This window comes from Panthera pardus, unplaced genomic scaffold (genome assembly GCF_024362965.1).
Source record: "Panthera pardus isolate Hobbes unplaced genomic scaffold, ASM2436296v1 HiC_scaffold_13, whole genome shotgun sequence".
NCBI lineage: Eukaryota > Metazoa > Chordata > Mammalia > Carnivora > Felidae > Panthera > Panthera pardus.
In genome coordinates, this window is record NW_026526688.1 from 63044557 (window position 1) to 63055847 (window position 11291).

General features: G+C 36.9%; 1 protein-coding gene across 6 annotated transcripts in view; it reads right to left on the minus strand.

The window, feature by feature from the left end:
* Nucleotides 1–11291, minus strand: part of KLHL2 (kelch like family member 2) — a 117069-nt gene that overhangs the window by 19465 nt on the left and 86313 nt on the right. For 5 of the 6 annotated variants that reach the window (XM_019441064.2, XM_053901149.1, XM_019441062.2 and 2 more), the window contains 3 exons: nt 8472–8581; nt 2251–2367; nt 889–1038 (listed from right to left, as the gene is read on the minus strand). In XM_019441064.2, the coding sequence (XP_019296609.1) occupies nt 889–1038; nt 2251–2367; nt 8472–8581 (377 nt within the window). The remainder of the gene's footprint in view (nt 1–888; nt 1039–2250; nt 2368–8471; nt 8582–11291) is intronic. The other variant, XM_053901150.1, reaches the window with a different exon arrangement.

Sequence of the window (11291 nt, forward strand, 5' to 3'; positions counted from 1 at the left end):
AATAAAACTTGAAAAAAACACTAAAAAACATTAAGTGAAAGAATTTAAAAGACATAATTTAATGGAAAGGATAGAGTGGTAACTAAAGATGATATAAAAAAAAACAATGGGTAACAGATTCTTATTTCTTAATTGATCATTGCCCCAAATGCATACAAGAGCTAAAAATACATAAATAAAAGCATTACACTATGGATCATTCTGATTAGACCCTACACAAAATGATACATAAAGTGCTGGTCTTCCAGTACTGTGAAGATGAAAAATGAGTACAAGAAATTGCAAACAGAGACAGAAATGAGGGGTTTTTCTGAAAGGAAAATTAAACCAGTGAAACATACATGGCTTCAACTAAAAAGATAAAGGTAGAATATGAACGTTGACACAAGGGAAATATGAACACTGGAGATCTGGGAGGACATATGGTGAACCTTGCACTGATGGCTACATAGGAAGTGTGAGTGCACCGTCAAAGAGTATACAACAGGGAATAGGAAGGAAATGTACTGAACAGGCTATTCATCAGCTTTAACTCTAATACGTAATTCTGAGAAACTACTTGGTCTTCAATTATTATCTATATGCGCAGCTTCCAGAGAAATCTTTTTACCTACTCTGATTTTCCTTTCTACTCTAACTGAAGCTAATGAGACTCAGAAGGGAAAAAGATCAGTTGCCTTCTGTTCCAGAACAGTGACATCATGCGGTTTATAAAGATTAAATGAACCAAACAATCCCCACCCTCTACAGACAAACCCAACAGGGAAGTTGAGTTATATACACTACAGTGAATTTCCAGGCACATAAAAATTCCAGACGAGTAAAAGTATTAACAGCCTCACTATGGGCCTTTCAGATGAAATAATAAGTGTGAACAATAGATCCTACTTTGGGAAGGTTCATGGGTGTCCTCAGTCGGGTCCGGACACTCTTCATTAATATACGCTGCTCTGTCGGCAGCAAATGATACTTCATAGCTTCAATGAGGTAATCTTTGCAGGCACTGCTATTCTTGACCAATGCCTCCTCTTCAACCCTCTGTAAGAGAGAAGACACACCCCATGAGGGGAACAACTATTTCATGATAAAACGGACAAAGCAACAGAGTAAAGAAGAGGGAAAAAAGCAGTAACTATCCTCTCTGGTTCAGTCTTTCCCTTACAAAGGAACATTTATAAATATCACCAAGAGAAAAATAAATGAAGTCCAAAAATGCTCAAGTATCTGGTGTGCAGAGAAAAACATACGTATGCAACAAAAAGAAGAACTACAATCAAAATTATATACCTCAACATCGGCTACAGAATAATCTTTAGATCATACTATATTTGCCTATTTCTTATCTTTAAACATCAAGCCAAAGAGTAAGAAAAGAATTTAGACAATGAGTTCTTCAGGTAGAGTAGGCAATACTAATAAGCTAAAGACAATTTTTCAAACACAAAAAGGCAAATAAAATATCCAGAAGAGGGACTCAAAATATTCTATAACAATGTGCCTACACCACAACTAAATCTTGTACCTGCTATTCCTGACCTCAAATGCAGGACAGGTTTTTCTGTTCATTTTCTTAATAGTGGAGTATCAATGATTATACAGATCACAACAAATAATGAGGCTTCAAGAAATCCTAAAATGCTCAGACTGAATCTCTTAATAAGGAAGGTTTCCATGGATGGCTCCAATTATAAAAATGTTGAAATGTTCCAAGTAGGATACTAATAATAAAAAAATAAATTCAAAGTTGTTCATAGACTGCTAAAGATCCATTTATTTCTACTTATTTCAAATATGGTGGTTTTCCTCACCTTAGAAACAAAGACAGAAACCCAATGCATGCCACTATAATACTATGAAGTCAAATTCAATGGTATTTGGGTCGCATGTCAAAACTCCATTTCTGCAGGGCAATCAGAAGAAGCTATCAAAGGGAAAGCACAGAAGATGCAGAGCAGGGACACAGAGCCACAGGTGCATTTATTTATGTGTAAATGACCATAAATACTGCCTCAATAAGTTCTAGTATCTGCTTGCCCACATCAGAAGTGGGGAGAAGTAAATTTCCAAGAATGGGGAGTGGTCTAAGTAAAGGAGCAGCTGCCGAGGACTGCAGGTGCCTTTATCATTCTCTGTCCTGCGCCCTGTGGTCTGCATTCTGCAGGTGTTATCACCGTGTTAACAGAGATCTCCATGCTGTCAGCCCAGTGACAAAGTGCTATGTGTATTCAGGTGTTGTGAATATGCTTTTACCTGAACTAAATATTCCCGAGGAAGCAAAGGTAACCGCACATGTTCCATCAGCCGTGCCATAAATTCCTGCCTTACATCCTTGTCATGGTTTACCCAAGCTATTACTGCTTCAAATACCTTGCAGAAAATGTGGGGAAAAGAAAATAAGTAATGAGTTATGTACCAAGGCATCTGAATAAAGTATGATGAGATTACATTTTATATACAACTCTTGCTAAGACATTCAAGTTTAATACATGGCTCAGGGGCACCTGGGTGGCTCAGTACTTAAAAAGTTATCCAATCTATTTCTTTTTTTTTTTTCATTTGACAGAAGTACTTTTTTCCCCTGCTTTATTGAAATATAATTGACAGATAACATTGTATAAGTTTAAAGTGTTCATTGATAGACTTGTACATTGTGAAATGATTGCCATCAAAGCTCTAGCTAACCCTTCCAACATGTCACATAATTACTTCTTTTTTTGTGGTGTGAACATTCAAGATCTATTCTCTTAGCAACTTTCAAGTATATAATGCAGTTTTATTAACTATAATCACCATACTATACATTCTCCAGAACTTATTCATCTTATAACGAGAAGTTTGTACCTCTTTGACCAACATCTCCCCATGTCTCTCACCCTCAACCCCATCTACCACCACTCTACTATATTTCTGTGAGTTGTTTATTTAGATTCCACATATAAATGATACCATACAGTATTTGTCTTTCTCTGTCTTATTTCAATTAGCATAATGCCTTCAAGATCCACACATGTTGTCACAAATGGCAGTATTTCCTCTTCTCTCATAGTTGAATAATATTCCTGTATATGTGTGTGTGTGTGATACTTCCTTATGCATTCATCCACTGAGGGACAACAGGCTGTTTCCAAATCTTGGCTATTATGAATAATGCTGCAATAAATCAATGCACATGCGAGTGCAGATGTCTCTTCAAGATTCTGTTTTCATTTGCTTTGGCTATATACCCAGAAGTGGCATTGTTGGATCATATGGTAGTTCTATTATTAATGTTGTAAGTACTTTTAGTACTTTTATGTATCTAGTATTTTTCATTTGGTATTAACTAAGCACTTAACCAAGTACACTATCTAATCTTCTTGAACTGAAGTGGTAGCTGTGATAATCAGATGATACGTGATCTAATTCACTGTTGATGACTTTTCTAAATTGAATTTGGTTCTATTTACTTGATTTAAATCTCAAGTCTCTTGCAATTCCTATCAAAATAACATCAGCATTCTTCACAGAGCTAGAACAAACAATCCTAACATTTAAATGGAACCAGAAAAGACCCCGAATAGCAAAAGCAATCTTGAAAAAGAAAACCAAAGCTGGAGGCATCACAATCCTTCAAGACGTATTACGAAGCTGTAATCATCAAGTCAGTATGGTACTAGCACAAAAACACACTCAGATCAATGGAACAGAATAGAAAACCCAGAAATGGACCCACAAACGTATGGCCAACTAATCTTTGACAAAGCAGGAAAGAATATCCAATGGAATAAAGACTGTCTCTTCAGCAAATGGTACTGCGAAAGCTGGACAGCGACATGCAGAAGAATGAACCTGGGCCACTTTCTTCTACCATACACAAAAATAAACTCGAAATGGATGAAAGACCCAAACATAAAATAAGAAGCCATCAAAACCCTCAACGAGAGAGCAGGCAAAACCTCTTTGACCTTGGCCACAGGAACTTCTTACTCAACATGTCTCCGGAGGCAAGGGAAACAAAAGCAAAAATGAACTACTGGGACCTCGTCAAAATAAAAAGCTTCTGCACAGCAAAGGAAACAATCAGCAAAACTAAAAGGCAACCAACTGACAGAATGGGAGAAGATATTTGCAAATGACATATCAGATAAAGGGTTAGCATCCAAACTCTATAAAGAATTTATCAAACTCAATACCCACAAAACAAATAATCCAGTGAAGACATGTGTAAAAGACATGAATAGACACTTCTCCAAAGAAGACATCCAGATGGCCAACTGACACATGAAGAAATGCTCAACATCACTCATCATCAGGAAAATACAAATCAAAAAAATGAGATACCACCTCACACCTGTCAGAATGGCAAATATTTAACAACTGAGGCAATGACAGATGTTGGCAAGGATGCTGAGAAAGAGGATCTCTTTTGCACTGCTGGTGGGAATGCAAACTGGTATAGGCACTCTGGAAAACAGTATGGGGGCTCCTCAAAAAATTAAAAATAGAACTACCCTATGACCCAGCAATTGCACTACTAGGTATTTTTCCAAGGGATACAGGTATGCTGTTTTGAAGGGGCACATGCACCCCAATGTTTATAGCAGTGCTACCGACAGTAGTCAAAAGTTTGGAAAGAGCCCAAATGTCCATCGATGGATGAATGGATAAAGAAGATGTGGTATATATCTACTATGGAGTATTACGCGGCAATCAAAAAGAATGAAATTTTGCCATTTGTAACTACATGGATGGAACTAGAGGGTATTATGCTAAGCAAAATTAGTCACAGAAAGACAAATATCATAAGGCTTCATTCATATGAGGAATTTAAGATGCAAAACAGATGAACATAAGGGAAGGGAAGCAAAAATAATATAAAAACAGGGAGGGGGACAAAATATAAGAGACTCTTAAATATAGAGAACAAACAAAGGGTTACTGTGGAGAGGTTGTTGGAGGGGGAGGATAGGCTAAATGGGTAAGGGGCATTAAGGAATCTACTCCTGAAATCATTGTTGCACTATATGCTAACTAATTTGGATGTAAATTAAAAACTAAATTAATTAAAAAAATAAATTTCAAGTCTCTTTGGAATAAAGCACCCAAAATATTAAAGCAAAGTGATGTTGTGGGATGAAAATCATATACCCTTATAAACAACTATTTTTGGCATTTCTTTAGATTTACAAATAGATGTGGACCATACACTTCTAAACTGAGGGACTGCAAAATAGATGAACTTTCTTTTCTCACAATGGAATATGTTAAAATCTAATATTTGAATTTTTTCAAAAAATGAAATAAGATCATTACAAATTAACAACATAAACCTATGAGAAAGCTAATAAGCTAATATGAAGATAATAATTGACTACATAATTTCCTTCCAGACTGATGAACACATAATCAATAATTTTTAAAGTGTTGTAGAAAATGCTTAATGATGATAGTTAAGTTGATTACCAGGAACAAAAAATATTTATTTTGATACAGGAAAAGAGCGAGAAATTAAAAATAATCTACATTATAATGAACATGCCTCCTTAATTTATTTGGTCAGCAAGCACCTACCAAGTACCTCTATGTGTTGGCTGCTAGAAATAGAGGATCCTGTAAATTCTATCTACTATTTCTCAGCTCTGCTTTCTCTTCACCTGTTTATACCATCCTGAATCAGATCCAACTACTCACTGGTTTGACTTCAACATCCTATCTGTCCCTCACCCCATTTCTGGGGTTTTGTTCATTCAGCATATCACCACTGTGACAGGTGGTCTCCAAACTGGTCCCCTAATAAAGTACATCTCTCAGTATCCACATCTTATGCAGTAAACCTCCCACAGGGAATCTAAGCTGTCCCTGTGTAACCAAAAAAAAAAAAAAAAAAATATTGCAGATGCAGCACTGTGTGACTTCTGAAGCTGGGTCATAAGAAGCTTTTCTCATTCATTATGGTCTCTTGAAATGCTCATTTCAGGGGAAGCCAGATGTCATGTAAGAAGTCTGATTACTTGAGGTGCACCTGGATGGCTCAGTCGGTTAAGTAGCCAACTCTTGATTTCAGCTCAGGTCATGATCTCATGGTCCTTTGAGTTCAAGCCCCACGTCAGGCTCTGCACTGACAGCATGGAGTCTGCTTGGAATTCTCCCTCTCCCTCTCTCCCTGTCCCTCCCCTGTTCACTAATGCTCTCTCTCTCTCTTTCTCAAAATAAATAAACATTAAAAAGAAAAAATAAGTCTGATTACTTAAGATCAATCACCATGCTATGAGGAACCCAAGCTAGCCACAGAGAAGGAGGGTAGGGAAGGGGAGGGAGAAAGAGGTCAGAGGGAAGGGAGATACCAACCAAACTTCAGCCCAGGAGCCAGATAAGTGAATGAAGAAGCCATCATGGATATTCTGGATGGATGTCCAGACGGACTGAAACCCCAGCTTTACGGCTAATTTGGTATCACGCTGGTATCTCCAGATATTCAAGCCAAGCCAGCTGAAGCCCCAGACACTACAGACTGTTCCTATATGCCCTGAATGAATTCTGCCCACAGAATTGTGAGCATAATAAAATGGTTATTGTTTTGTGTCACTACACTTTGCAGTGGCTTGTTATGCAGCAGTGGAAAATCAAAACAACCTTCATGACATTTCTATAATATAGGTATTACCATGGCATTCTCCTACCATTTAAAACCCTTTAAAGGCTTTTTGTTACAAGGATGACGTCAAGTTTCTTTAATACGGCTGAGAAGATATTTTATGTCATTTTCCCATCTTATCTCCCAGCATTCTGCCATACATATTCCAAACTCTAATCACAAAGAACCAACCTAATATAATTATTCTTTCATGCCTTTTTTACATTTATGTATTGTACCTCTTCCTGGAATGCCCTTCCCATTCCCACCCATCCCGACTTCCCTGGAAAACTCATAAACATTTTTAAAAACTTGGATCATAACTTTGGGAACAAGCTGATCTTGTTCCCATCCCTGGAATGATGTAATGTTCCTACAGTACCCTCTACAGCATTCTGTAGTCATCCATTTACCCCGCTGGTTGTCCCTCCAGTGGAGTAAAGAGTTCTATTTTGTTAGTATTGCCATATCTGGGACTCCGTGACAGTGTCTGGTACAAAGTAGGCACTCAATATGCGTCTGTATGCGTCTGAATAGTGATGTTTTCCTCTCCCCTGTATTTCTAAAGTGCTAAGATTATACATCTAACAACCATTTACTGCATGTTTTTTCATATGGTATAGTAAATACGTCTTTTTGTGCCCAGGCAGGAATAAAGCTAAATTTCATACAACTTTAAATGTAAAGCATCAAGGGGGGCGCCTGGGTGGCTGAGTTTGTTAAGCACCTGACTCTTGATTTCGGCTCAGGTCATGGTCTCACAGTTCGAGAGTTTGAATCCTGCATCAGACCCTGCACTGACAGTGCGGAGTCTGCTTGGAATTCTCTCTCTCCCTCTCTCTGCCCCTCCCCTGCTCGTGCGCGTGTGCTCTCTCTCTCGCAAAATAAATAAATAAACTTAAAAAAAAAGTTTAAATTTTTTTTTTAATGTTTTATTTATTCTTGAGAGAGAGAGAGACAGAGCATGAGCGGTAGAGAGGCAGAGCAAGAGAGGGACACAGAATCAGAAGCAGGCTCCAGGCTCTGAGCTGTCAGCACAGAGCCCAGTGGAGGGCTTGAACTCACAATCCGTGAGATCATGACCTGAGCTGAAGTCAGATGCTCAACTGACTGAGCCCCTAGGCACCCCTTTAAAAAACGTTTTAAATGTAAAGCATCGAAAGAAAGAAAGTTTCACTTCCTTCAAACTTTCACAAGCTTTTGTGCCCTGATTCCCATAGGATACAATACCTATCCAAAGAATAAAACTCACTAAGAGAAGATTCTTCATCAACAGGAAAGGTACAGGTGGCTGACATAGGTAAGCTCAAAATGTGGAGAGATCGGAGGCTACAACCAGACAAAGCAGTTGCACAGTGCTCTGGAAGGGAGGAGGGAAGCACTGGGCCGGGCAGAGTATAAGTAGTAGGAGATCAGTCTAAAGAGCATGGTCACGAATGTTCAGTCTAGAACAAGCTAAACTTTATTAGCCCTGGTAACTTCCACCAACACACATGATGGTGAAATTACTTTGGTCTGAGAAATACTGCATTTAGATCACAATTTTTACAGACATCTAGCTGTGGGAAGAAACCTAGCACCCATAAGGGCTTATTTCAGTTTAATGTGTTCAAGCACTTGCTGTGGGGTCAAGTACAAAACTCTAATGTCTAGCAATTTAGGGAACTTCCTATGGAGTGAAGAAACACACCAATTTGCACAGATAATCAAGTTGACTAACTGAGTTTTTAATACCTTACAGATCAAAGGTCACTGGCTATCACTACACATATAGGATTACAAAGTTACAAAACAAAGTGAAATAAAGAAAGGAAAAATATTACATCACTATATACTAGGAAAAAAAATTTTTCCTTACCTTCTCTTCTGAAGAAATGGTAAGTTTGTCGCTTGAGATTAAGCTGCACACTTGTTCAATGCCAAGATTGAGAAATTCTTCACTAAGGACAACATCTGCAAAATGCTGCTCTGTTTGGAGGTTAAAAATAAAATCCATTAACACCAACATTCCATTATCCAGCTTCAAGCTGCTTTAAAAAAGAAGAGGTTTTTCTAAATCTAACCTAAGAATGAAAAGAACAAATTACTTCCTCAAAGCAAGAACTAACAAAGCCCAAACAAACTCACCTGGGGAAGTGGGCTCTACTTGAATAACAAAGCAGAAGCATGAGCAGAAAGGCTGCCTTATCACATACTCAGCTGAATCACTTGTGTTTTATGTTGGTATTTTAAACATGTATTCCTTACACAGTAATAAGACTACCAGTATTTAAATCAGTAAAACCTTTTGATTACATAAATCAGAAAAATATATGGCATTATATACTAACACATTTGAATGTATTATGTAAAACATTAGAGGGTTCTAGAACATAATGGAGGAAGGATGGAAACCTGCTTTACTTGAAAACTTTAAACAAAGAAATTTTAAATGCTAGTTTGAATATATGACCATCATTTAAAAAACAGAATTGATTTATAATATAGATAACTCTGGATTCTATGGCAGTTTATCTGGGGATGAAATCACACTATTTTTTACTTTCAACCCCTTTCCAAAAACTAGTAAAATTAGTAATTCTTAAAATACTAAAAAAACCTTTCTTTGATTTCAATGATAAAATATTCCCACTTCTCCAAAGGGGGCAAAAAAAAACTATTAGTATAATCAATGACTTTACAACTTTAAGAATAAATCATCTACAAAGTAACCTTTCCTGAAACTCCAGCTCTCATTTATAAGACATGAGCTCACAAGGAAATGTGGTACTTTGGAGTCAGACACACCAAGGTTAAATCAGAGCTCTGTCACGTACTAACTTGGAAAACCTTGGGCAAGTTATGTCATTTCTCTAAGCCTTGGTTTCCTCATCTATAAAAGGAGAATAATAATACCTTACGCAATAAGACTGCTGTGAGGATTAAATGAACTAAGCACCTAGCATTGTGGCACAGTAGAGAGTAAGGATTTAATAGTATAGCTCTTAAGTGTATTGTAATCCCTAAGTTCTAAGGTAAACCTAGGTATTTTCTAGGTCTTCACAATTAACCATATTCTAATAGTAATTTTGTTAAAAGGCTTCCTTAGGTGAAATAAAGACTTATCTCAAATGTATTTCAACATACCACAGAAACGATTAGTTGGCTTCCCTTTCAGAAACACTTCAAAATCTGGATTTACATAAACCCTATAACTATTCACTTTACAAAAGATTCCTTACAAAATCACTTTAAAAATGATAAGCAGCTCTAGGATAATTATAAAATGATGTGGATTTACAAATAATCTGACACACAATTTTTTTCTGTTGGAAAAAGTTTATTTTATCTTTTTAATTTATTTTTTATTAGAGTTGACAATATTAATATTAGTTTCAGGTGTATAACACAGTGATTCAACAATTCTATACATTATGCAGTACTCACCAAGGAAAGTATAGTTACCATCTGCCATCATGCAGTTATTACACTATTACTGAGTATATTTCCAATTTGAACTTTTCATCCCTATGACTTATTTATTTTGTAACTGCAAGTTTGTACCTCTTAATCCCCTTCAACTATTTCACCCATCCATCTATCTTTTTACCTCTGGCAACCACCAGTTTGTTCTCTGTATTCAAGAGACTGTTTCCAGACTTATGTGTGTGGATTTTGTGTTTTTTAGATTCTGTATGTTAAGTGAAATCATATGGTTTTTGTTTTTCTCTGAGAAAGGGCCATCCATATTATTGCAAGTGGCAAGATTTCATTCTTTTCCATGGCTGAGTCACATTCATTGTATCCATATACTACTTGTTCTTTATCCATTCATCTATCAATAGATACTTGGGCTGCTTCCATATCTTGGCTATTGTAAACAGTGCTGCAATAAACATCGGGGGGTGGGGGGGCATATAGTTTTGTTTTGCCACAATAAACCTAAGGTTGCATATATCTTTTCAAATTGGTGGTTCGTTTTCTTTAGGTAAATATCCAGCAGTGGAATTACTGGATCAAATAACATTTCTATCTTTAATTTTTGAGAAACCTCCCTACTGTTTTCCACAGTGGCTGCAAGTATTTACATTCCCACCAGCGTGCACTCAAAACACCTTTTCTCCACATCCTTGCCAACATTTGCGTTTCATTTCTTTTCTTTTTAATACTAGTCATTGTGACCGGTGTGAGATGATATCTCTTCATGGTTTTGATTTGTATTTCCCTGATGATTAGTGATGTTGAACAAGCACTTTTTTATGTGTCTGTTGATTATCTGTATGCCTTCTTTGGAAAACTGCCTATTCAGGTCCTCTGTCCATTTTTAAAACAGATTATTTGGTTTTTTTGTTACAGAGTTATAGGAGTTATTTTTTTTGTTTATTTATTTATTTTGAGAGACAGAGAGAGAAAAAGAGAGAGAGAGCAAGCAAGCAGGGGAGGGGCAGAGAGAGAGGAAGAGAATCCTAAGCAGGGTCTGCACCATCAACGCAGAACCTGACACTGGGCTTGAACTCACAAACTGCGAGATCATAACTTGAGCTGCAGTCAGACATTTAACTGACTGAGCCCCCAGGTGTTCCATGAGTTCTTTATATGTTTTTCATATTAACCCTTTTTAGGATACAGTATTTGCCAACATCTTCTCCCATTCAGTAGGTTGCCATTCTTTTTTTTTTTTTTTTTTTTTTTATGGTTT